General features: G+C 45.0%; 1 protein-coding gene and 1 long non-coding RNA gene across 4 annotated transcripts in view; one reads left to right on the top strand and one right to left on the bottom strand.

The window, feature by feature from the left end:
* The window catches only part of LOC105737980, a 30031-nt gene extending 5045 nt beyond the window's left edge, over positions 1-24986 (top strand). The window contains exons 2-3 of the long non-coding RNA XR_001113691.2: positions 844-893; positions 24625-24986. This is a non-coding gene — a long non-coding RNA (uncharacterized LOC105737980). The remainder of the gene's footprint in view (positions 1-843; positions 894-24624) is intronic.
* HAUS4 (HAUS augmin like complex subunit 4) lies at positions 29-27436 on the bottom strand. Of its 3 annotated transcripts, none has more exons than XM_030803740.1 (10): positions 27211-27431; positions 25394-25470; positions 22807-22949; positions 22590-22721; positions 21819-21953; positions 20569-20665; positions 17853-17998; positions 17586-17716; positions 17149-17217; positions 29-296 (listed from the first exon to the last, which is right to left on the bottom strand). In XM_030803740.1, exons 2-10 carry the CDS (start codon positions 25446-25448, stop codon positions 191-193), a joined length of 1014 nt encoding a protein of 337 aa, XP_030659600.1. In that variant the 5' UTR covers positions 25449-25470; positions 27211-27431; the 3' UTR covers positions 29-190. The 3 variants fall into 3 exon arrangements, with proteins under 3 accessions (XP_030659600.1, XP_012353441.1, XP_003260654.1); XM_012497987.2 differs by lacking the exon at positions 29-296 and adding an exon at positions 16207-16686 and having other exon boundaries at positions 27219-27436; XM_003260606.4 differs by lacking the exon at positions 29-296 and adding an exon at positions 16207-16686.
* Positions 27437-27712: the final 276 nt, after the last annotated feature.

The following is a 27712-nucleotide window of genomic DNA, read 5'->3' as shown; positions in this document are numbered from 1 at the left end:
CCCACCTCGGCCTCCCAAAGTGCTGGGATTACAGGTGCGTGTCATGACGCCCCGCCTTCACTGGCATTTTAAGAGGTAAAAGAAAGCGTTGTTGAGGAGGTCTGCTTGTTCTCTGCCCTAGTTGTGCCCAACCAAACTCTGCATTCACAGAAGACTTGTTAGATGTTTTTTCTTCTTTTAAGCTAATTGTCTAGATTGTGGACCATCTGTGCTCCTGGCATCTCCTGATGTCAAGCAGGTAGCTGCTCTGTTGGTTGTTAACTAATCCATCATGGGTGACAGGGAGAGAGGACAATCTGTAAAACAATAATGTCAGTTTTGCCATCAGTTAAAGTAATTTTCTAAAGGATTCATGTAAAAAGAGCCTATAATTCCTGACTGACCCTAAAGTAAGTTTACATGAGCTGAATTTCTTTGGTCTGTGTTGTCTTTTGTCTTTTCATTCCAAATGGCCTCGGCATTGTGGCTAGCATCATGCTGAACAGTTCTCAGTAACTCCATATAACGTTGCTCTCAGCCTTTTCTATAGCACTTTCCTGTGCCATAAAACACAGCATGTAACCATGGGTCTCTCTACATGAGTTGTAGAGGAGCAAGAAGGGAAGGAATGAAGAGAAACAGAGCACCTTGAACAGGTCCTGTCCCTAGGTGTTAAGTCAAAGTTGGTGAAGTCTACATTATGTTCTGCTTTGCTCTGCTCTGCATGCTGAGCTTTTGGGCCCAGACGCGTGTGAATCACTGTTATACTATGGGACTTTTGCCTTGGCTGAGATGAAGATAGGGAAATGGTGGGACAGAAGGGCAAATACCCTGGGTGAGAAATAATGTTACTTTCTCCAACAGAAGCCAATGACCAACAGGCCAGAGCACTGGAGACTTTCTGGAGGAAAGGGGTACCCACTCCCAGACAATGCTCCCAGTTATCCCCCTGGCTTTCCTCACTTTCAGGACCAATTCTTCCACCTTATCTTGTTCTTTTGTCCTTGTTTAAACACCTCTAGCCCACTGGAAACCTCTTTGCATCTTCTATGGTGCTCCCCTCCTCCCTCAGCGCTTGCCTCCCTCCCCAGGCCCACCTTCACTCATCTCTGTGCCTGCCCAGCCAGCCACACTCTTCAACACCAAAATAATGGCCTGTTTGACCCTCCTACTGCTCCAAATTGCTTTTTCACAATCAAGGCTGTCCTCCAGCTATAAAAATGGCAGAGTTACTGAGGCAAAATAATCTGTGCAGATTTGCATTCTCTTTTTTGTCATCTCTATTATACAGTGTTTATCTGTCAAAATGAATAGAAAGCAGGAACTGTTCTGAACATAGAAAAAGATGGAAAACTACCCAATTTATTTATGAAGACAGAACACATCTAAAATCAAAACCTGTAAGAAATAACACTCCCAAAAAAGCTATAGACCCTCACTTATGTATATAAATGTAAGATTCCTAAAATATTTAGGATTAATAAATAAAACTTAACAGTATGTTAACATAGTAATTATATAATACAACCAATTAGGGTTTATACCAATAATTAACACAAAGGTATTAGGAAATTTCTTTATAGGTCAAAAATAAACCAAACAAAAAAATTTGACGGTTGTTAATTGTCAAAGAAGAGAACACAGTACGTTAACTGCATTTTCTATAAATTTTTTTTTTTTCTTTTTTTGAGACAGTCTCGCTCTGTTGCCCAGGCTGAAGTGCAGTGGCGCGATCTCGGCTCACTGAAACCTCCGACTCCTGGGTTCAAGCAATTCTCCTGCCTCAGCCTCCTGAGTAGCTGGGACTACAGGCGTGTGCCACCATGCCTGGCTAATTTTTTTTGTATTTTTATTACAGACAGGGTTTCATCATATTGGCCAGACTGCTCTCAAACTCCTGACCTCGTGATCCGCCCACCTTGGCCTCCCAAAATGCTGAGATTAGAGGCATGAGCCACTGCACTTGGCCATAAATATTCTTAATAGTTTTGATATTCATCATATATGTGTATATATAAGATCAACAACTTATGTAAAGATGAAATGAGCTGCTCTGCATGGTTGTAAGTGCTCATAGTCCCAGCTACTCAGGAGGCTGAGATGGGAGGATCCCTTGAGCCCAGGAGCTCAAGGTCGGCCTGGGCAACACAGTGAGACCTTTCCTTAAAAAAAAAAAAAAAAAAAAAAAACAAGAATATCTAGTCTCATCACTGAGTTATTTAATATTATTCTGAAAAATCCAATATAATAAGATTGGAAATAGAAAAAAAGGGGTTACAACTTTTAGGAAAGGAGAGGTAAATTTATCATTATTTGTAGATTATATGATTGTACAAATAGAAAATTCATAAGAATCCATTTTTAAATGATGAGAATTAATACTAGAATGCAGAGAAGTAACTTGATGTAAGATAAGTATAAAATAAATCTGTAGCTTCTCATATACTAAGATTAACCAGTTAGAAGACATTATTGATTTTAAAAAATCCCAATAATATGATAGTTAAGAGTATGGCCTGCTAAACCAGACAGCAAGATGTTAAAGCCCTGTTCATTCATTTACTAGGACTGTGAAGCTAACCCTTCTGGCCTCATTTTTCTCATCTACAAAATGGGAATGTAAATAATAGCTCTTATAAAGTCATTATGAGTATTAAATTAGTTAACCTAGTAAAGCATTCAGAAGCTACCCTGCACATAGTAAACCTTCAATACATATTGGCTATTGTGATTATTATTTTCTCCATTCACAGTGGTAACAGTAACACTACTATAAAATATTTATCTTTACTGAAAAATGTGAGAAACTGACATAAAGAAAATTATAGGCTGGTTACAGTGGCTTATACTTGTAATCCCAACACTTTGGGAGGCCGAGGCAGGAGGATTGCTTGAGCCTAGGAGTTCAAGGCCAGCCTAGGCAACATAACAATACCCCATCTCTACAAAAAATTTTTAAAAATTAGCTGGGCGTCAGCCTGGCCAACATGGTGAAACCCTGTCTCTACTAAAAATACAAAAATTAGCCGGGTGTGGTAGCACATGCCTGTAATCCCAGCTACTCGGGAGGCTGAGGCGGGAGAATACCTTGAGCCTTGAGGCAGAGATTACTGTGAGCCGAGACTGTGCCACTGCACTCTGGTCTGGGCGACAGAGTGAGACCCTGTCTCAAAAAAAAAATTAGCAGCCGGGCACGGTGGCTTGTAATCCCAGCACTTTGGGAGGCCAAGGTGGGTGGATCACCTGAGGTGAGGAGTTCGAGACCAGCCTGGCCGACATGGTGAAAGCCTATCTCTACTGAAAATATAAAAATTAGCTGGGTGTAGTGGCAGGCAGCTATAATCCCAGCCACTCAGGAGGCTGAGGCATGCTAACTGCTTGAAGCTGGGAGGCAGAGGTTGCAGTGAGCCAAGATTGGGCCATTGTTCTCCAGCCTGGGCAACAAGAGCAAAACACCTCAAAAAAAAAAAAAATGAGCGGGGTGTTGTGGCACACATCTGTAGTCCCAGCTACCCAAGAGGCTGAGGTAGGAGGATTGCTTGAGCCCAGGAAGTTGAGTCTGCAGTGAGCTGTGATCAAACCACTGCACTCCAGCCTGAGTGACAGAGCAAGACCCTGTCTATCAGAAAGGAAAAAAAAAAATTGCTGAAAGATATAATAGAAGACAAAAAAAAAACGGAGAAACAAGCCATAATCTTAGAAAATAATGAATCTTATAAAGATGTAAATTCCTACCAAATTAATTTCTCACTTTTACAACATTCAATCACGATTCTTTTTTTTTTTTTTTTTTTTGAGACGGAGTCTCGCTCTGTCACCCAGGCTGGAGTGCAGTGGCACGATCTTGGCTTACTGCAAGCTCCACCTCCCAGGTCCACACCATTCTCCTGCCTCAGCCTCCCAAGTAGCTGGGACTACAGGCACCCGCCACCACGCCCGGCTGATTTTTTGTATTTTTAGTAGAGGCGGGGTTTCACCGTGTTAGCCACGATGGTCTCAATCTCCTGACCTCGTGATCCACCTGCCTCGGCTTCCCAAAGTGGTGGGATTACAGGCGTGAGCCACCATGCCCAGCCCATTCAATCACAATTCTAATGGAATCTTTTGTTACTTGATAAAATAATTCTACTGTTCATCTGCAATAAAAATCAGACAAGAAAAGCAAGGAAAACTCAAAAAGAGAGGAGAAAGAGGCTGGGGAGTGGTGGCTTTTTTTTTTTTTTTTTGAGACACCTCTGCCTCTCAGGCTCAAGTGATTCTCCTGCTTCAGCCTTCCAAGCAGCTGGGATTACAGGCGCACGCCACTACTGCCCGGCTAATTTTTGTATTTTCAATAGAGACGGAGTTTCACCATGTTGGCCAGGTTGGGCTTGAACTCCTGACCTCAAATGATCCACCCACTTCGGCCTCCCAAAGTGCTGGGATTACAGGCATGAGCCACCACACCCAGCCTCAATGAAATCTTCAGCAGCCATTAAAATCAGTGTTGTCAAAGAAAATGTAGTAACATGGAGAAAGGCTTATGACATGCCATTAAGAGACACACATTACAAATTTTACACACAGAATGACCTCAACTATGTGGAAAAATTGTATTTTCCAAATGTTCTGTATAAGCATGTTTATATTACATGTAAAATATTTTTTAAAATACATATAAAACCTGTTACCTTGGCTGGGCACGGTGGCTCACACCTGTAATCCCACCACTTTGGCAGGCCAAGGCAGGCGAATCACCTGAGGTCAGGAGTTCAAGATCAGCCTGGCCATGGTGAAACCCCGTCTCTACTAAAAATACAAAAAATTAGCTGGGCATGGTGGTGTGTGCCTGTAATCCCAACTACTTGGGAGGCTGATGCAGGAGAATCACTTGAACCCGGGAGGCGGAGGTTGCAGTGAGCCGAGATCGCACTATTGCACTCCAGCCTGGGCAACAAGAGTGAAACTCTGTCTCAAAAAAATAAAATAAAAATAAAAATAAAAATAAATAAACCTGGGCCGGGCACGGTGGCTCACGCCTGTAATCCCAGCACTTTGGGAGGCCGAGGCGGGCGGATCATGAGGTCAGGAGATCGAGACCATCCTGGCTAACACAGTGAAACCCCGTCTCTACTAAAAATACAAAAAATTAGCCAGGTGAGGTGGTGGGCACCTGTAGTCCCAGCTACTCGGGAGGCTGAGGCAGGAGAATGGTGTGAACCCCTGAGGGGTGGAGCCTGCAGTGAGCTGAGATCGCGCCACTGCACTCCAGCCTGGGCGACAGCAAGACTCTGTCTCAAAAAATAAATAAACAAATAAACCTGTTACCTCTCCCTGATTTTTGTGCTTATGTCCTTTCTTTTGAAGGTCTAGCCAAGGCCTCCCTCCTTCTCTATAGGCTTGTGTAGCTATCCAGTCTTCAGCAATCATTCTTGCCTCATAACAATAACATGATAGTCCTAGCCAGGCTAATATTTATTTATTTATTTATTTATTTATTTATTTATTTATTTATTTTTGTGAGACAGAGTCTCGCTCCATCACCCAGGCTGGAGTGCAGTGGTGCAATCACGTCTCACTGCAACCTTCACTTCCCGGGTTCAAGCAATTCTCTGCCTCAGCCTCCCACGCAGCTGGGATTACAGATGCCTGCCACCATGCCCAGCTAATTTTTGTATTTTTAGTTGAGACGGGATTTCACCATCTTGGCTAGGCTGGTCTTGAACTCCTGACCTCCTGATCCACCTACCTCGGCCTCCCAAAGTGCTGGGATTATAGGCATGAGCTACTGTACCCGGCCCAGGCTAATATTAATTAAGCTCTACCACATGCCAGGCACTTTAAATATATTATCTGAAAAGGCTGGGCACGGTGTATCATACCTGTAATCTCAGCACTCTGGGAGGCCAAGGTCAGCAGATCACTTGATGTCAGGAGTTCAAGAACAGCTTGGCCAATATAGTAAAACCCCATCTCTACTAAAAACACAAAAAAATTAGCTGAGCCTGGTGGTGCACTTATAATCGTAGTTACTTGGGAGGCTGAGAGAGGAGAATCGCTTGAACCCAGGAGGCGGAGGTTGCGGTGAGCCAAGATACCGCCATTGCACTCCAGCCTGGGCAACAAGAGCGAAACTCCTTCTCAAAAAAAAAAAAAAAAAAAAGAAGCAAATATTTTAAAATTTTCTCAGCCTGTTGCAGTGGCTTACCCCTGTGATCCTAACACTTTTGGGAGGCAGAAGCAGGAGGACTGCTTGAGCCCAGGAGCTCCAGACTAACCTGAGCAACAGAGTGAGACCACGTCTCTGCAAAACAAAACGAAACAAAAACCCAGCATGGTGGCATGTGCCTGTAGTCCTAGCTACTAGGGAGGCTGTGGTGGGAGGATCCTTTGAGCCCAGGAGGTTGAGGCTGCAGCTGCACTCCAGCCTGGTTGACAGAGTAAGACCCCGTCTCCCAGAAAAAGAAAAAACTGGGCAAAGGACATGAACAGACACTTCTCTAAAGAAGACATAGATGTTGCCGACAAATATATGAAAAAAGGTTCAATATTACTAATCATTAGAGAAAGGCAAATCAAAATCACAATAAGATACCATCTCACACCAGTCAGAATGGCTATTACTAAAAAGTCATGCTGGGCACAGTGGCTCACGCCTGTAATCCCAGCACTTTGGGAGGCCGAGACAGGTGGATCACGAGGTCAGATCGAGACCATCCTGGCTAACACAGTGAAACCCCGCCTCTACTAAAAATACAAAAAATTAGCCGAGCGCAGTGGCGGGCACCTGTAGTCCCAGCTACTTGGGAGGCTGAGGCAGGAGAATGGCGTGAACCCGGGAGGCGGAGCTTGCAGTGAGCCGAGATCGCGCCACTGCACTCTAGCCTGGGCGACAGAGCGAAACTCTGTCTCAAAAAAAAAATAAAAATTAAAATTAAAAAGTCATGGCTGGGGCCGGGCGCGGTGGCTCACGCTTGTAATCCCAGCACTTTGGGAGGCCGAGGCGGGCGGATCACGAGGTCAGGAGATCGAGACCACGGTGAAACCCCGTCTCTACTAAAAATACAAAAAATTAGCCGGGCGTGGTGGCGGGCTCCTGTAGTCCCAGCTACTCGGAGAGGCTGAGGCAGGAGAATGGCGTGAACCCGGGAGGCAGAGCTTGCAGTGAGCCGAGATTGAGCCACTGCACTCCAGCCTGGGTGAAAAAGTGAGACTCCATCTCAAAAATAAATAAATAAATAAATAAAAATAAAAAAAATAAAAAGTCATGGCTGGGCTGGGCATGGTGGCTCATGCCTGTAATCTCAGCAGCACTTTGGGAGGCCAAGACGGGTGGATCACCTGAGGTCAGGAGTTCGAGACCAGCCTGACCAACATGGTGAAACCCCGTCTCTACTAAAAATACAAAAAATTAGCCGGGCGTGGTGGCAGGCGCCTGTAATCCCAGCTACTCGGGAGGCTGAGGCAGGAGAATCGCTTGAACCCAGGGGGTGGAGGTTGCAGTGAGCCAAGAGTGTGCCACAGTATTCCAGCCTGGGTGACAGAGCAAGACTCTGTCTCGAAAAATAAAATAAAATAAAGAAATAAAGAAAAATAAATTAATGCAAGAATAGAAAACAAAATACCACTAGTTCTCACTTATAAGTGAGAGCTAAACATTGAGTACACATGGACATAAAGATGGAAATAGACACTGGGGACTGCTAGAAGGGGAAGGGAGGGAGGGGGGCAACGGTTGAAAAACTACCTATCAGGTACTATGCTCACTAACCAGGTGACGGGATCATTCATACACTAAACCGCAGTGACACACAGTTTACTCATGTAACAAACCTGCACATGTACCCCCTGAGCCTAAAATGAAAGTTGAAAAAAAAACAAACAAACTGTAGCATTACTTCTGCTTGTTTTTAGCCTGCTGGCCTGCCCTACAGATTTTAGACTTTCCAGCTCCCATAATCAGATGAGCCAATTCTTTTTTTTTTTTTTTTTTTTGAGACGGAGTCTCACTCTGTCGCCCAGGCTGGAGTGCAGTGGCGCAATCTCGGCTCACTGCAACCTCTGCCTCCTGGATTCAAGCAATTCTCCTGCCTCAGCCTCCCGAGTAGCTGGGACTATAGGCGCGAGCCACCATGCCCAGCTAATTTTCGTATTTTTAGTAGAGACAGGGTTTCGCCATGTTGGCCAGGATGGTCTCAAACTCCTGACCTCAGGTGATCCACCTGCCTCGGCCTCCCAAAGTGCTGGGATTACAGGCGTAAGCTACCGCACCCAGCCAACCTTACTCTTTAGATAACCCTTTTCTAAATCCTAGGCAGGTCATTTACTTTTGGTTACACATTCTTTATTCAGCCAGGCTTGGTAAATTTAGGACTCTCCAAACTTCAGTTGTTTTTTCCTGAGACCAGAAGTTAGCCACTTTGGCTGGACCTCAGCAACTCAAAAACAAACCATCTTTTAGGGTAAATTATTTCTACACATTGTTTAGTCCATTGTAAATTCACTCATATTTTTGCTGTCTCAAGGGATAAGGAAGCCTGCTAGTTCTTTTAACAAAACCTAGTCCAGGTCCTTCAAGATGGATAATATGGAGAGATTCTTTTTTTTTTTTTTCAAAAGAGAGTCTTGCTTTGTCGCCCAGGATGGAGTGTAGTGGCCCCATCTCACCTCGCCTTACTGCAGCCTCCACCTCCCAGGTTCAAGCTATTATCATGCCTCAGCCTCCCGATTACAGGTGCACACCACCACACCTGGCTAATTTTGTATTTTCAGTAGAGACCTGGTTTCACCATGTTGGCCAGGCTGGTCTCAAACTCCTGACCTCAAGGGATCCGCCTGCCTCAGCCTCCCCCCAAAAAATTGCTGGGATTATAGGCGTAAGCCACCGCACCCAGTCAATATGGAGAGATTCTTTATAGGGTGAGGGGCACCCTTCTCCTTTAGATATGCCAAAGCTGGCCCTTAGGGGGCGCTGGGTCTCCTGTTTGTGGTGGCCGAGGAAGAATGCAGTCACTCCCCAGGACACCTCCATATTCATCTTTCACTGAAAATATTCAGGGAATAGATTTTGTTTATCCAAGAGTCCCAGAGTTGATCCTATTCCAAGTTCTGAAGGTGATTTCCTTTGCCTCTCATCAAAAGGGAAGAATCTATAAGACTTATCAGATGTGGTAAGAGGCAAGTAAAGAGAGGTTCGACTGTGAAAGAATGAAGGGAGGCAGTAAATGCAAATCTTTTCTGAGCAGTGTGAGGGAAAGAGAGCAGCTAAGGTCCAATATGCTAACCCTCATCTGTCACTTTCTTTTTTTTTTTGAGGAGTCTCCCTCTGCTGCCAGGCATGGAGTGCAGTAGTGCGATCTTGGCTCACTGCAACCTCTGCCTCCCGGGTTCAAGTGATTCTCCTGCCTCAGCCTCCCGAGTAGCTGGGACTACAGGTGCGCACCACCACGCCTGGCTGATTTTTGTATTTTTAGTAGAGACGGGGTTTTGCCATGTTGGCCAGGATGGTCCCAATCTCTTGACCTCGTGATCCACCTGCCTCTTTACCAGCAGAAAGCAAAGGCACCTAAGCAAGATATATGTGCAATGACATCCAATGAAGCATTTTTGTAATAGGGCAAGAGGGAAACAACCTTAATATCATGAAGGGAAGGGTTAAATGATAATACAGCCATACTCTAATAATAATATTAGCCACATTTTTAAAACTTCTTTATTGATTTGATTTTTAGAGACAAGGTCTTGCTCTGCCACCTGGGCTGGAGTATCGTGGCACAATCAGAGTTCACTGCAGCCTCTAACTACTAGGCTCAGCCTCCTGAGTAGCTAGGGCTATCAGAGCACCACCATGCCCAGCAAATATTAGCTAATATTTATGTACATATGGTTGCATATTTATAGAAACAGATCTGACACGCAGTGATCTACACACCAAATCACTCTGGTTACTCTGGGGAGGTGGATTGGAGTAATAGGGTATTTGTGTGGGGGGTGTCTGAGGGTGCATGGTTCAATCTTTTTACTGTATATAATTCTGTTCTGAGTATTTTTACAAAGCATGTGCTCTAGTTGTTTTTTTTTTGAGATGGAGTTTCGCTCTTGTTGCCCAGGCTGGAGTGCAATGGCGCGATCTCGGCTCACCGCAACTTCTGCCTCCTGGGTTCAAGCGATTCTCCTGCCTCAGCCTCCCTAGTAGCTGGGATTACAGGCGTGTGCCACCACACCTGGCTAATTTTGTATTTTTAGTAGAGACGGGGTTTCTCCATGTTGGTCAGGCTGGTCTCGAACTCCCGACCTCAGGTGATCCACCCACCTCGGCCTCCCAAAGTGCTGGGATTACAGGCATGAGCCACCACGCCCAGCCTCCATGTGTTCTAGTTTTTAAGCCAATGAAAATTTTTTTAAAAATGGTTTGGACCGGGCGCAGTCGCTCACGCCTGTAATCCCACCACTTTGGGAGGCCGAGGCAGGCAGATCATGAGGTCAGGCGATCAAGACCATCCTGGCTAACACGATGAAACCCCGTCTCTACTAAAAATACAAAAAATTAGCCGGGCGTGGTGGTGGGCGCCTATAGTCCCAGCTACTTGGGAGGTTGAGACAGGAGAAGGGCATGAACCCAGAAGGTGGAGGTTGCAGTGAACTGAGATTGGGCCACTGCACTCCAGCCTGGGTGACAGAGTAAGACTCTGTCTCAAAAAAAAAAAAAAGTTTGTGCAGGGCCAGGCGCGGTGGCTCACGCCTGTTATCCCAGCACTTTAGGAGGCTGAGGCAGGCGGATCACCTGAAGTCGGGAGTTCGAGACCAGCCTGACAAACATGGAGAAACCCCATCTCTAATAAAAATACAAAATTAGCTAGGCATGGTGGCGCACGCCTGTAATCCCAGCTACTTGGGAGGCTGAGGCAGGAGAATCGCTTGAACCCGGGAGGCAGAGATTGCAATAAGCCAAGATCGCGCCATTGCACGATCCAGCCTGGGCAACAAGAGCGAAACTCCCTCTCAAAAAAAAAAAAAAAAAAGTTTGTGGAGAACTGTCGCAAGCAAATGTTCCATTTTCTTTTCTTTTTTTTTGAGACAGAGTCTCACTCTGTAGCCCAAGCTAGAGTGAAGTGGCGTGATCTTGGCTCACTGCAACCTCCGCCTCCGGGGCTCAAGCAATTCTCGTGCCTCAGCCTCCTGAGTAGCTGGGACTACAGGCACGCATCACCACACCCAGCTAATTTTTTGTATTTTAGTAGAGATGGGGTTTTACCATGTTGCCCAGGGTGGTCTCCAACTCCCGAGCTCAGGCAATCTGCCCACCTCAGCCTCCCAAAATGCTGAGATTACAGGCATGAGCCACTGTGCCCAGCCCATTTTCTTTAGGCTTTTTGGGAATACAAGAAATAGCTCACTCTCCATCCCCATGCCATTTAGAGAGCCAGGATGAGGACCACTGCCTTGGAAGCCATTTCTCAGGCAGTCGAAATTGAAATGTTTCTCAAACCCCAGCTCTCCAGATTCTCAATTGAAGCTATAGGATATTTGTCTCAAATTTTGTTCATTTGAAATGAAAGCTCTCCATGGTACATAATTTGCCCATTCTTAACTCTGTGCCTTCCCATAGTGCTTCTTCCCTTTTCTCTATCTTTGTTGCTTTTTCCATAACTCTATTCCTTTTTCTTTTTTTCTGAGGCAGAATCTTGCTGTCACTCAGGCTGTAGTACAGTGGCATGATCATAGCTCACTGTAACCTCAACCTCCCAGGCTCAAGCAGTCCTCCCACCTTAGCCTCCTGAGTAGCTGGAAATGTAGGCACATGCCACTATGCACAGCTAATTAAAAAAAATTTTTTTGGCCAGGTGCGGTGGCTCATGCGTGTAATCCCAGCACTTTGGGAGGCCGAGGCAGGCGGATCACAAGGTCAGGAGTTCGAGACCAGCAAGGCCAATATGGTGAAACCGTCTCTACTAAAAATACAAAAATTAGCCAGGCGTGGTGGTGGGTGCCTGTAGTCCCAGCTACTCAGGAGACTGAGGCAGAAGAATCACTTGAACCCAGGAGGCAGAGGTTGCAGTGAGCCGAGAATGTGCCACTGCACTCCAGCCTGGGTGACAGAACGAGACTCTGTCTCAAAACAAACAAACAAAAATTTTTTTAAAAAATTATTTTTGTAAAGACGGGTTCTCCCTATGCTTCCGGGCTGGTCTCAAACTCCTGGACTCAAGCAATCCTCCCTCCTTGACCTTCTGAAGTGCTGGGATTACAGGCGTGAGCCACTCTACCCAGCCCCCAAATTCTATTCTTGATTCACTTCTGGTTTGCAACCATATGTATTTGCACTTCTTGTTACTTTATATTCTTAGACTGTTTTGTGTGTCTACTACTGTGTATAGGTTATAAACACTGAGGACATGGTTTTTATTTATTTATTTAGAAACAGTCTTACTCTGTCACCAAGGCTGGAGTGCAGTGGTAGCTAACTGCTACCTCCCCATTCCAGGTTCAAGCGATCCTCCCACCTTAGCCTCCCGATAGCTAGGACTACAGGCACGTGCCACTATGCCTGGCTAATTTTTTTATTTTTAGTAGAGATGGGGTTTCACCATCTTGGCCAGGCTGGTCTTGAAATCCTGGCCTCAAGTGATCCACCCGCCTTGGCCTCCCAAAGTGCTGGGATTATAGGCGTGAGCCACTGCACCCCGTCAAGGTCCTCTTTTTTTTTTTTTTTTTTTGAGACAGAGTCTCATTCTGTCACCCAGGCTGGAGTGCACTGGTGCGATATCGGCTCACTGCAACTTCTGCCTCCTGGGTTCAAGCGATTCTCATGCCTTAGCCTCCCGAGTAGCTGGGATTACAGGCATGTGCCACCATGCCCAGCTGATTTTTGTATTTTTAGTGGAGATGGGGTTTCGCCATGTTGGCCAGGCTGGTTTCAAACTCCTGGCCTCAAGTGATCCACTGGCCTTGGCCTCCCAAGGTGCTGGCATTATAGGCATGAGCCACTGAGCCCGGCCTCAAGGTCCATTGTAAAAGTTTTTATTCTTACTATTTCAAATACTAAAACTTAGTATGATTCAAGATGATTAGTATACCAAAACTAATTGACTGAAGAAATGCTAAATACTATAAGTATCAGGAAGAACTATTTTGAGATTTTTGAAGTTCATTTCCAGCTGCTACTTACAAAGAGAAAACGGACTTTTATACACTAGAGAAATACCACTATGTGGTATCTGACAGTTCCCACCTTAACCAAGCAATGAAACTCAGCATAATTAAGTGACAAATTATGACCTGATGTCTCTAGTGTGATGTAATGTGAAGTATGTAATGTCATTTATTAAGTATTCTTTGCAAAATTGTTTAACCCAAATTTAATCAAGTCTGTAGACCCATTTCCAGTTTTGAGGAAATATAGGTTTATAGCACTGTCCAACAGAACTTTCTGCAATAATGTAAATATTCTATATCTGCATTAATACAGTAACCACCAGCCTACTGAAAAATTCAATTTTGTTTTTTGAAAAACAGGGTCTCACTTTGTCACCCAGGCTGCAGTGCAGTGGCATGTTGGACAAAATCTTTTTTTTTTTTTTTACTTTTGAGATGGAGTCTTGCTCTATCACCCAGGCTGGAGTCCAATGGCGCAATCTTGGCTCACTGCAACCTCCGCCTCCAGGGTTCAAGCAATTCTCATGCCTCAGCCTCCCTAGTAGCTGTGATTATAGGCGTGCACCACCACACCTGGCTAATTTTTGTATTTTTAGTAGAGACGGGGTTTCACCATGTTGGCCAGGCTGGTCTCGAATTCCTGACCTCCGATGATCCACCCACCTCAGCCTCCCAAAGTTCTGGGATTACAGGTGAGCCACCACGCCCAACCTGGACAAAATCTTTAGCTCCTCCATCCTGACAGAGGGAAGTAAGAAATGTCAAGTGGAAGATCCCTGATAGGAGCAGGGTTAGGATGGGACACGCCGATGGTCAAGGTGTGGGCTAAACACTGGTAGAATAAACAAGGTTACTCTGAATCTCTGAGCCATTGATTACTACAAAAAATACAAAAATTGGCCAGGCGCAGTGGCTCACACCTGTAATCCCAGCACTTTGGGAGGCTGAGGCGGGTGGATCGCCTTAAGTCAGGAGTTCGAGACCAGCCTGGCCAACATGGCGAAACCCCGTCTCTACTAAAAATACAAAAATTAGTTGGGTGTGGTGGCACATGTCTGTAATCCCAGCTACTTGGGAGGCTGAGGCATGAGAATCGCTTGAACCCAGGAGACAGAGGTTGCAGTAAGCCAAGATAGCACCACTGCACTCCAGCCTGGGCGACAGAGCGAGACTGTCTTAAAAATATATATATATACACATATATATGTATATATTTATATACATATATGTATATATATACATATATGTGTATATATATACATATATACATAAATATATACATATATGTATAAATATATACACGTATGTATATATTTATACATATATACATATATAAATATACACATATATTATATATTTATACATATATAAATATATATATTTATATACATATGTGTATATACATATATACATATATATATATACATATATGTATATATGTATACGTATATACATATATGTATATACATATATACATATATATATATTTATATACATATATGTATATACGTATACGTATATACATATATGTATATACATATATGTATATACGTATACGTATACATATATGTATATATGTATACGTATATACATATATATGTATATACATATATGTATATATGTATACATATATACATATATATGTATATACATATATGTATATACGTATACATATATGTATTATATATGTATATACATATATATACACACACAAAAAAATTAGCTGGGCATGGTGGCATATGCCTGTAGTCCCAGCTACTTGCAGGGCTGAGGTGGAAGGATAATTTGAGCCTGGGAGGTTGAGGCTACAGTGAGCCATGTTTATGCCACTACACTCCAGCCTGGGCAACAAAGTAAGACCCTGTTTTAAAAAAAAAAAAAAAAAAAAAAAGTTGAGTTAAAGACATTAATTGTTCTTGTAAATAAATCCAGACCATCATTTGATATTAGCAGAAGAATACCCCAAGACAATTTCCTTGGAAAGTGGTTTCAGAAACTGAGTAGGCTCTTCTAAATAAAGGTAGAGGCCTTCTGTTTCTGTTTGTAGTCCCCTATTTTGACACCAGCCAGGACTCTGCCTTGTTCTAAGCTAAGTAGACTGTTGAACTTGGTTCCTCAGGGGGAATCTCCTCCAAACCTCTGCTTTTAGAGAAAAAATGTAGCTCTCAAACCACACCAAGGGAACCAGGAACACAAGTGGCTTGTGTCCTTTCCTATAACTGAGCTGGCCACTGGCTGCTTTTGTTTTTTTTTTTTGAGACAGGGTCTCACTCTGTCACCCAGGCTGAGTGCAGTGGTGCCATCATGGCTCACTGCAGCCTTGACCTCCTGGGTTCAAGTGATCCTCCTACCTCAGTCTCCTGAGAAATTGGTGTGGTGGCTCATGCCTGTAATCCCAGCACTTTGGGAGGCTAAGGTGGGCAGATCACTTGAGGTCAGGAGTTCGAGACCAACCTGACCAACATAGTAAAACCCTGTCTCTACTAAAATACAAACATTAGCTGGCCATGGTGGTGCATGCCTGTAATTCCAGCTACTAGGGAGGCTGATACACAAGAATTGCTTGAGCCTGGGAGGCGGAGGCTGCAGTGAGCTGAGATCACACCACTGCACTCCAGCCTGGCGACAGAGTAAGACTCTGTCTAAAAAAAAAAAAAAAAATTTTCATAGAGACAGGGGTCTTGCTATGTTGCCCAGGCTGGTCTCGAACAGCTGGGCTCAAGTGATCCTCTTGCCTTGGCCTCCCAAAGTGCTGGAATTACAGGTGTGAGTCACTGCTCCCAGCCTCAGCCGCTTTATTATAACTCCCACACTGATACCCATAGTGAGAAAATAGCTCCCTACCTGCCTGAGTATCTAGCACTCCTCTGGAGATTATAGTTCTTCAAGAGCAAGCCCAAATTTAATCCACTGTACTCTTCCAAAATGAAGCCTCTAAGACTTGATGTAGGCAAGCTGGCACGTCTACTTCTTACTCTTTGCATAAACATCATGTATCTGTTTCTATTTGGATCCACTCAGTTCCCCGCTCCTTACCCATATAGCCTTCAATGTTCTTTTTCAATCTTTGCCCAAGGAAAGTGACTAAAATCCTAACATATATATCATAACTTTATTCAGGAGATAAGCAAATACAATACAGGGCTGACACTGACACACAGCTATGCATAAAAATTATATAAATCTCCTTGCTAGATTTTCCAAAAGAGGCCCAGTCATAAAAAATAAAGAGAAACCAGGAGAGTGCCTAAACGACTGCAGTGTTTCAAGTGTAAGTGTTTCTACTCTCCCTTGTAGTGAAGGCAGCCCCAGGTGAAGGTGGTCCCACTAGCAGGAAGATTAGGAGGCAGCAGCTATGCAGAAGCCATGTTTCCTGGCCCTGCCAGAGCTCAACGGTAGGCCTTGTTGAACTCCTGGAGGGCCCACCGCTTGTTCTCTGTTGCCTGCTTGAGTACGGTGTACTCTTTCACCAGCCTGTCAAACTCCTCCCCAAGGACCTCATAGGAGTTCAGGACCTGTCTTGACTTCTCCATGTCCTGCTCCTGTAGGTGAATGGCTCCCTCCAAACGGTCCCTAAGAGCCCGGGCAGAGAAGGTACAATATAAGGGTGCTGCTCCTCAGAAAGTAGTGGACAAAAATGAAAAACTTTTTTTTTTTTTTTTTTTTGAGATGGAGTCTCGCTCTGTCGCACAGGCTGGAGTGCAGTGGTATGATCTTGGCTCACTGCAGCCTCTGCCTCCTGGGTTCAAGCGATTCTCCTGCCTCAGCCTCCCGAGTAGCTGGGATTACAGGCACATGCCACCATGCCCAGCTAATTTTTGTATTTTTTAGTAGAGACAGAGTTTTATCATATTGGCCAGGCTGGTCTCAAACTCCTGACTCAAGCGATCCGCCCACCTCGGCCTCCCAAAGTGCTGGGATTACAGGTGTGAGCCACCGTGCCCGGCCAAAAATGGCAACATCTTTAAATAAACGAGTTTAGGGAATGTGAGAACCACCTGTGAACAGCTGTACCAGACTCTTAGGAGTTCTCACCTAATCAGACGATGAACTTCCACTTTCTCAACAGTGTAAGTGTCGGACAAAATCTTTAGCTCTTCCATCCTGACAGAGGGAAGAAAGAAATGTCAAGGCAGGAAGACATTTCCTCTGCTGAGAGCAGCAGGGTTGGGAATGGATGCAGTACCTGCCGATGGTCAAGGTGTGGGCTAAGCACTGGTAGGATAAACAAGGTCACTCTGAATTCCTGAGCAATTGATCTCACAGTAAAGTGCCTATTTCAGAAGACTGTAAAAGAAAAGTCTCAAGGACGTTGAAAGCTTTTGGGTAATCCGAAAGCTAATACTGCTACATGACATTTACTGGGTACACACAAGGTGCTAGGATAAGGGAGAGGAAAGAGATTAGGGTAAGGGATAGAGGGCTGATATGTGAGACAGAATCCCTTAAGATCCACAGGGGTCACAGCTCACCTCAGCTTAAGGATCATAGCACCGCACTTGACTTCCAGGTACTGGGCATTGATGCGGTCTAACTCGGATTGAGTTTTCAGCCGGTGTTCTTGAAGAAGCCGCTGCAGCAAAGTGAGGCAGCGGAGAAGCACCTGAGCCCAAGATGGAGGAAGAAGAGGGCATAAATAAAGATAGTAGAAAGGAGGGTAGATCAGGAATCTTTGGCTTCCCCAAAAGTGCTCCTGGGGTCAGGATAAAGGAAAGGGGCTGTCCCATGCCCTGATAAACCTGGGAGTAAGTAGCACTCTTCTTCTCCAGCAGCAACATCTGCTCCTTCTGCTGGCTCTTGGCATCTTGGCACTGCTGCTGCTCACCCACCAGGACCTCTGCAAGTTTCCACACCTTTGCTGCCTTCACGGTTTCACTGTCAGCATCTGAGCAAAGGGGCAGAGGACTGACAGGAAAACCCTAATCGCTACAACCCCTCTAAAGCAACCTTCCAGTGCCCCTATCCTGTATCTAGCCCCACAAATCCTGCCTTATGACAGGTTTTCTTCTAATAATCTATTAAAAATGGCCCCATTCTGGGCTGGACATGGTGGCTTATGCCTGCAATCCTAGCACTTTGGGAGGCCAAGGCAGGAGGATTGCTTGAGCCCAAGAGTTCATGACCAGCTTGGGCAACATAGTGAGACCCTGTCTCTATAAAAAAAATTCTAAAACATTAGTTAGGTATACTACGTGCCTGTAGTGCCAGCTACTTGGGAGGCTGAGGTGAGAGGATCACTTGAGCCCAGAAGGTCAAGGCTGCAGTGAGGTGTGATTGTGCCACTGCACTCCAGCCTGGGTGACAGAGTTTAAAAAAAAAAAAAGGGGGGGGGGTCTGGTTCTCATAATTATTAAATAAATTATCTTCACTCTTACCTTTGATTCCAGATTTGGACCTTAATTCTTTTTATTTTTTTGAGACAGAGTCTCTCACTATCACCTCGGCTGGAGTGCAGTGGCACGATCTCGGCTCACTGCAACCTCCACCTCCCAGGTTCAAGCAATTCTCCTACCTCAGCCTCCCAAGTAGCTGGGATTACAGGCACCCGCCACCACACCCAGCTAATTTTTCATATTTTTAGTAGAGACAGGGTTTCACTATATTGGCCAGGTTGGTCTCGAACGCCTGACCTCATGATCCACCTGCCTCAGCCTCACAAAGTGCTGGGATTACAGGCGTAAGCCACTGCGCCCGGCCCGGACCTTAATTCTTAAGTCATAGAAATGGTTTAGGGAGACCAAGTGTGGTAGCTCATGCCTGTAATCCTAGCACTTTGGGAGGCCGAGGCGGGCAGATCACCTGAGGTCAGGAGTTTGAGACCATCCTTGCCAACATGGTGAAAACCTGTCTCTACTAAAAATACAAAAAAATTAGCTGGGCATGGTGGCAGGCACCTGTAATCCCAGCTACTTCGGAGGCTGAGGCAGGAGAATCGCTTGAACCTCGGAGGCGAAGGTTGCAGTGAACCGAGATCGCGCCATTGCACTCCAGCCTGGGCGACAAGAATGAAACTCCACCTCAAAAAAAAAAAAAAAAAGAAATGGTTTAGGGAGGAAAGTTCAGACTCAGGTGTTAAGCTTTATTATTTTTGTAAAAATGATACACATTCGGGGCCGGGCACGGTGGCTCACGCCTGTAATCCCGCACTTTGGGAGGCCAAGGCAGGCGGATCATGAGGTCAGGAGATTGAGACCATCCTGGCTAACACGGTGAAACCCTGTCTCTACTAAAAATACAAAAAATTAGCCAGGCGTGGTGGTGGGCACCTGTAGTCCCAGCTACCTGGGAGGCTGAGGCAGGAGAATAGCGTGAACCTAGGAGGTGGAGTTTGCAGTGAGCTGAGACTGCGCCACTGCACTCCAGCCTGGGGGACAGAGCGAGACTTCATCTCAAAAAAAAAAAAAAAAAAAAAAAAAGGCCGGGCGCGGTGGCTCACGCTTGTAATCCCAGCACTTTGGGAGGCCGAGGCGGGCCGATCACGAGGTCAGGAGATCGAGACCACGGTGAAACCCCGTCTCTACTAAAAATACAAAAAAATTAGCCGGGCGTGCTGGCGGGCGCCTGTAGTCCCAGCTACTCGGAGAGGCTGAGGCAGGAGAATGGCGTGAACCCGGGAGGCAGAGCTTGCAGTGAGCCGAGATTGCGCCACTGCATTCCAGCCTGGGCGACAGAGCGAGACTCCGTCTCAAAAAAAAAAAAAAAAGATACACATGCATTCAGGGTGGTCAGACTCAAATAAGAAAATCATTACACAGAAGCAAGTAAAAGCTGAAATATGAATACTACATCTAGAAACACATTATTATAAACAGCTTGACATAAATGGTATTATATCCTCCAAGCTTATACAGAGAGTATAAGGTGTTCTATGAGTCTGAACTTTCCTCCCTAAACCATTCTGAACCTCCTGAGAGAACTCATCCTTCCCTGCAGCAGGAGGACACTCCCACTCGGTATCTTGCTGAATAAAAAAAGTCCTTACAAAAGCCCTTGTTTTGGCCGGGCGCAGTGGCTCACACCTGTAATCCCAGCACTTTGGGATGCTGAGGCAGGCGGATCACCTGAGGTCGGGAGTTCCAGACCAGCCTAATCAACATGGAGAAACCCCATCTCTACTAAAAATACAAAATTAGCCAAGCAGGGTGGCGCATGCCTGTAATCCCAGCTATTCGGGAGGCTGAGGCAGGAGAATCGCTTGAACCCGGGAGGCGGAGTTTGCGGTGAACAGAAATGGCGCCATTGCACTCTAGCCTGGGCAACAGGAGCAAAACTCCATCTCAAAAAAAAAAAAAAAAAAAAGTCCTTGTTTTTATTCCACCAGCAACAAAACAAATAAGCATCTCTAATGGTTCTAAACCTCTGTCCCAAATCTAAAATCAAAATCTATTATTCTCAAAAGAGCAGACCAGGAACCCTGAAGTCCAGCTGTGAGCAGAACAGAGAGCTAGCACTCACCTGAATTGGGATCATAGTAGCAGAGCAGAGTGAAACATTTCTTTTTGAGCTGCTCCTCTACTTCTTGCTGTAGCCGAGCCCTCATCCACACAAAATCCTGCAATCATAGAAGTAAAAGCAGAAATGCGAATAGACTGTAAGAACTAGGACGTCTCAGCCAATGAATACATGATGATAACCTCAATAACAGCCAAAGAAAATGCACCAAGAGACATCAGAGAGACTCATTTTTTACCTATCAAATTAGTGAAGAATAAAATGACTGTCAAGACCCCATGTTGGTGAGAACATGGGGGATCCAGGAGCCCTGAAAATACCTTTCTGGATAGCAGTTTGGCATTAGGTACCAATATTTTATATGAGTATGCACTGACTCAGGAATCCCACTTTTAGCACCAACATTACAGAAATAATCATACAAAGGTAAAGACACATATGAACCAGCATGTTCATCTCCCTGTGGTTTCTAACAGCAAAAATGTGGAAACAACCTTAATATCCATCAATAAGGTTAAGCAAATTATTCTACATCCATATAATAGAATCCTAGCAGAGATTTAAACTGATGACATAACACTAAGCACTATGTGTCTAGATACTTTGCTAAGAGTGCTATAGAAGCTATCATCTTATTTACATTTATGTATTGACATGAAAAGAAATCTAAAATATATTACACAAAAATAGACTGTACTTTTCTTTTTTTGGGACAGGGTCTCACTCTGTGCCCAGGCTGGAGTACAGTGGCATGATCACAGCTCACTACAGCCTTGACCTCCCACCCTCAAGTCATCCTCTTGCCTCCGTTTCCCGAGTAGCTGGGACTACAGGTGTGCACCACCACACCTGGTTGTTTTTTGTTTGTTTTTTTTTTTTTTTTTTTTTTTTTGGTAGAGACGAGGTCTCACTGTGTTGCCCAGGCTGGTCTTGAACTCCTGGACTCAAGTGATCCTCCCGCCTCAGCCTCCCAAAGTGCTAAGATTACAGGCGGAAGTCACTACACTCAGCCTTATACTCTCTATATAAGCATGAAGGGTATTATGCCATTTATGTCAAGCTGTTTATAATAATATTGTGCTTCTAGATGCAGTATTTCAGCTTTTACTTGCTCCTGTGTAACGTTTTTCTTATTTGAGTCTGACCACCCTGAATATCATTTTTACAAAAACAATAAAGCTTGACAAAAAAAATTTTAAAGATATGAGAGAAATTAAACCATTTCATTTATTTGGTTCCAATATCTCCCCAACCTCTGAGAGTGGCATGAGTTCCAGAAGGTCTGCTTTCTCCAGCCCCAGCAGTGGAGGTATCTCCCTCTCCTGGCTAGGACCTAAGAGCCGCATCAGTTCAGTTACAAGTAGCCGCTGTTCAAGGATCTCATGAAACTGAGAGAGAGAGAATAAAAAACAAAAAGAGGTGACTATGAAACTTCTCCCACTCCACCTCTTCCATCCTTATGAACCAGTTTTTCACATATTTTCAAAGTCCTCAAACATGTCATCCCCCCTCAGATAACTCAGCTGCGAGTGACTTCTGTCAACGTTTCTATTTCAAACTCTGATAACACATCCTCTCCTTCCCCATAACTACAGTCCATTTCTCTTTTGACAACCCATTTCTCAAAGCTCCTACTTCCCCTAGATCACATCATCAAAGCCACAGTTGGCCTGGTCATTCCTGTACCTGGTTAACCGACCCCCACCTCATTTCTTTCACCTCACTTTTTTCTGAGACTGAGTTTCGCTCTGTCACCCAGGCTGGAGTGCTGTGGCACAATCTCGGCTCACTGCAACCTCCGCCTCCCAGGTTCAAGCGATTCTTCTGCCTCAGCCTCCCGAGTAGCTGGGATTACAGGCGTGTGCCACTGCACCTGGTTAATTTTTGTATTTTTAGTAGAGACGGGGTTTTACCATGTTGGCCAGGCTGGTCTCAAACTCTTGACCTCAAGTGATCAGCCTGCCTCGGGCTCCCAAAGTGCTGGGATTACAGGTGTTAGCCACCACGCCCAGCCTTTGCCTCACCTTTTTGTCCTCAGAAGTTACATTTGTGTCTTGTATCTTCACATAGTAGTCCACAAGCAACTCTTGAATGACTCTGTGTAAAATCTCAGACCTCAACCATGTTGTCTTATGCAGTCCGACTTCCTTCCATGCCTAGAAATCCAAAAAATCTCAGGTAGGGACCTCTCTCTCTTTCAGGATTTTCCCTTCTTCTTATCTCTTCTCCCAAAGCCCTTACCTGAGCCTGTTCCTTTGCTAGGGTGAGGCTTAAGCCACTCTCATCCACATGCTGCGAGAGATTCAGGAGAAGCTTGCTAAAGTATGGGTTCTGTAACAGGTCCTCTTCACTCAGGTTACAAGGAGGAAGTTGTTTGCTGCACACTTAACATCATGTCCCCACAGGTACAAAAAAACAAAAAAGGTGTGGACTCTTACTTTACATAATTGAGCATAACTTAATACTTCCAAAAAACCCCTAGGATTTTTATAGGAAAGATTGCTAAATCTAATGAGATTTTTTAAAAATCCACAAATAAACTAGGGATGATATTCAAGGTAACAAGCATTTATATTATATACAAGGATATTAAGGGGGAATAAGTAATAAACTAAGATCTTAGGGAATGGAAATGCAGTTGGTACATATTAGACAAATAGAATAAAAATTAAGGGACCATTAGTAGGAATCACAATACACAAAATGCCTCATTCATCCAAAATTAATAGAGTTCCTGAAGTAGGGGGGAAAAAAACAACATGTGAAGTTCCAACTTTGGATGTGATGTGTAGTTGCATAAACAAGAATAACAGAATACACTTAGAGTAAGTTAAACGTTCAACTAACCCAATTTTTTTTCTTTTTGAGACAGGGTCTCACTCTGGCACCCAGGCTGGAGTGCAGTGGCACAATCACAGCTCACTGCAGCCTTAACCTCCCCAGATCAAGCGATCCCTCCACCTCCTGAGTAGCTGGGACTACAAGGCAAACCACCATGACTGGCTAATTTTTTTTTTTTTTTTTTTTTTTTTTTTTTTTACAGACAGGGTCTCACTACATTGCCCAGGCTCGTCTTGAACTCTTGGGCTCAAGTGATCCTCCCACCTTGGCATCTCAAAGTGCTGGGATTACAGGTGTGAGTCACCACAGCTGGCCCAAATTCTTTTTTATTTTTTTCTTTTGAGACGGAGTTTTGCTCTTTTTGCCCAGGCTGGAGTACAGTGGAGCGATCTCGGCTCACTGTAACCTCCACCTCCCAGGTTCAAATGATTCTCATGCCTCAGCCTCCCGAGTAGCTGGGATTACAGGCATGCGCCACCACGCCCGGCTAATTTTTGGGGTTTTGTTTGTTTGTTTGTTTTTTGAGATGGAGTCTCACTCTGTCACCCAGGCTGGAGTGCAATGGCACAATCTCGGCTCACTGCAAGCTCCACCTCCCGGATTCACGCCATTCTCCTGCCTCAGCCTCCCAAGTAGCTGGGACTACAGGCACCTGCCACCACGCCCGGCTATTTTTTTTTTTTTTTTTTTTGTATTTTTAGTAGAGGCGGGGTTTCACTGTGTTAGCCAGGATGGTCTCAATCTCCTCACCTCGTGATCTGCCCGCCTCAGCCTCCCAAAGTGCTAGGATTACAGGTGTGAGCCACTGCGCCCAGCCTCTAATTTTTGTATTTTTAGTAGGCACGGGGTTTCTCCATGTTGGTCAGGCTGGTCTCGAACTCCCAAACTGAGGTGATCTGCCCGCCTTGGCCTCCCAAAGTGCTGGGATTACAGGCATGAGCCACCACACCTGGCCAGCTGGCCCAAATACTTAGAATTGTCAGTAGAGTTGAGTAACCCATGTAGGTATAAAACAGCATAGGCATGAGAAAAAAGTGTAAGAAATTGAGATCCTCTGGGTATTCCATATGCTCAAGGAGTTTTCTTTCCATTTCTTTTTCCATATGCTCTCTGTTGGGGTCTTTTACCTCTACTTGCCAAAACACCCAAATTTTCATTCTTTGGAACATTATACCCAAAGTATTTTTAGGAAATAAGAAATCTCTCTTTTTCCCTAAGGTACTGAAGCATCCAATATGGAAATAGTCAAGATATACAAAATGCAAGCTCTTGAAGGATTCAAGATATAGAAAGGATGTGAGATATGGAAAGAACTCAAGATATAGAAGGATCTGAAATTTTGGAGACTAAGATATGAGAATATTTAAGACACAGGTAGGAAGGAGGCCTTCAAGGAATTTGCTGGCTACCTTTATTTTTATAATATGCTTGCTAACATCAGCATGGGAGCATCTTGAGTTTTCAGTCTACTACACAAGCAGATATTGAACCAACATTAACAGGAATTAGTGTAGTCTGTTTTCCAGTAAGAGAGTGTTCAAGGATCTCCATGTATTCCAGTTTCCTCAGAAACATAGGCTTTTGTGAGGAAAACCATACTGGGGAAACTTGTAAATCCTTTTTTTTTTTTTTTTTTGGCGTCTTGTTCTGCTGCCCAGGCTGGAGTAGAGTGGCGCGATCTCAGCTCACTGCAAGCTCCGCCTCCCGGGTTCACGCCATTCTCCTGCCTCAGCCTCTGGAGTAGCTGGGACTACAGGTACCCGCCACCATGCCCAGCTAATTTTTTGTATTTTTAGTAGAGACGGGGTTTCACCATGTTAGCCAGGATGGTCTCGATTTCCTGACCTCGTGATCCACCCACCTCGGCCTCCCAAAGTGCTGGGATTACAGGCGTGAGCCAATAAATCCTTTTTACTAGAAAAGGCAAGAACCTGGATAAGACCTCTCTGGATAAATCATCAAACCTTTTGCAAATGGCTACTCTTACCTCGTTGAAGTATTTCCATCCCTTCTCCAGGTGAGCAGAAATCCCCAGATGCCATTTGATTTTCTTGGGATTCTAATCTGTGGAACCAAGTGAAAGAAAACAAAAAGATGAATAAACAGCTGGCTGCTCCAAGGACACTACCTTACGTTCAAATTTCTGTTGTCCACAAGCTGGAAAGGAACCTCAAGGATGACTTTTACAGAGGGCCTATACCACACATCCTGGGTCCCAAGTCTTACACAAGCTTTATGGACAAACAGATTTACAAGTGCCAAAACATGTCACATTCTAAGCACACATGTGTTTCCACTTGCTCCAAGCTGTCCAAAAGGAGCCTCCTAAAAAGAGAGCTTTCCAATTCACTGAGTCTAAACAAGAGGATTCTCCACCACCACCACCATTATGCCAAAGTTAAAACTGAGCTGCAGCTTCCCAGTTATGAGTGAACTGGGGGAAAAGGGAAAAAAATCAAAGTCTACTTTTCCCCCCAAATAACTCAGCTATCAAATTCCATAATAGTTTTTTTGTGCTTAACTTTCATCTAAGATCTGTTGGTAGTTTTTTTTTTTATCATTAACTCTAGAATCATCTTTCAGGAATGACAAATCAGTCCACACCTGAACAACTGGTTTTCACATGATAGCCTAAGAAAAGAGCACCTGGAGGAAAGAGCGTGACAAGACTGACAGTGAGGTCAGTGGCAAAAGAGTAATGCAAAGGCGTAATGTGGCTACAACGGGGACGTGAGCTGTGGGTGTTTTGCCAGAACATGGAGTGCGCTGAAAGGAATGACACCAACACACGGGCAGTAAAGATGGGCACAGTTTGACCTCAGGAGACAAAAATTTTCCCTTGACATTACTTTTCATGTTTTTGCTCTGCCCCTCCTCTCTGCAAGGTATCAAACTCCAAAGGGCAACTGAGCTTCCCAAAGCTGAACAGGCACTGAAGGTTATTATGATTTAATGCTTCATGTTTATAGAACATTTGGTTTACTCGATCGTTTTATGAGTAACATCAAAGTAACTACTCATTTGTTTTCTAACATGGTCTAGAGGGGGAGGCAGCTGAGGAGGCAGAATGCTGGGACTTAATTTGCAGCTCGACCGGCCGTTGCTTCTGTGAACTTGAGGAAAATGCTTTTTTCTGTGCCAAACTTTTTCCACCTGCAAAACTGAGATAACGATTCCTGCCTTGGATGAGACATTAAGAATTAATAACACAATCGACTTGTCAACAAAAGCCACTACTTAGTTAAGCTCAGTGTTTTAACAATTCTGTTTATCGTTGATCTATGACTGCAAATAAAAAGTTTTGCAGGCAAATTTCGCACTTGGAAATGAGGACCAACCCAAATTTCAAAAAGCCAGGTGTTCGTCCCTCCCCAGGGTAAGTGTCCCCTTGCGTTTTTTAGGGTGCCTTTCTTTTACCCTTCTTAAAGGTTACGGGGCGTGAAGGGCAATCAGGCTGGATTATCCACCTTCTGCACTCAGACGTGTTAAAACGCTGCTACAGGGACCCAAGCATTTAAATGTTCTGACTCAGGCGTCTTTTAAATTCTTAGAGCTGTCTTTACACGCTGCACTGAACGTTAAATTGATTTTACAGGTCTTTTCACAAGATATGACCCTTACAGGGCCCGAGATGAATCAAAATGCAGAACGGGTTCTCCGGCGCCTACTTCCCTTCTGTCTGGGCGGCCAAGGATTCCCAAGAGCGACGACGGTCTCCGGCCGCGGAGGCCGGGGACTGGCCGGAATGACTCTCCCCGAGCTCCTCTTCCCCGAACCTCCGCCCGCCGACCCTCTAAAGCAAACCTGCACACCCTAGGGCAGCTGAAGCTCTCAAGGCGGTGCGGAGAACCTCGGCTGGGGCGGGCTGGCCAGCAGCGTCTACACCCCAGAACCCGCCCGCACCGGGCCTCCGGAACCTCTCGTTCGGGCCGGGCGCAGGGGCTGGGAGAAGCGAGGCCCGGAAGGACCAAGCTGGAAGGCCCGGGAAGGGGAAGGAGCCTAAAGTGCACTAGAGGCTGCGTCGAAGGAGGTGGAGGCGGGGCCACACTCGAGGCGGGAACGGCAGGCCCCGCCCCTCAACGGGTGCGCGCTGGGTTCCCAACGCCCTGGGTTCGCCCGCTCGGGTGGTGGAACTCGACTGGGAAACAGGATGGTCTCGGAAAGGCTTTTTTGCCCCTTCTCCTTAGTGCCTCCCCAGTGAAGGGCAGATGCTGAGAAAATGGTAGTAATTGCTAACATTTATTGAGGGCCTACGATGAGTCAGGCACTACGCCAAGCATTTTGCTTGCCTTGCCTCGTTTTTTTT

The sequence above is a fragment of the Nomascus leucogenys genome, chromosome 22a (assembly GCF_006542625.1).
Source record: "Nomascus leucogenys isolate Asia chromosome 22a, Asia_NLE_v1, whole genome shotgun sequence".
Lineage (NCBI taxonomy): Eukaryota > Metazoa > Chordata > Mammalia > Primates > Hylobatidae > Nomascus > Nomascus leucogenys.
The sequence above is the reverse complement of the archived record's forward strand: the minus strand, read 5'-3'. Positions and strand labels throughout refer to the sequence as shown.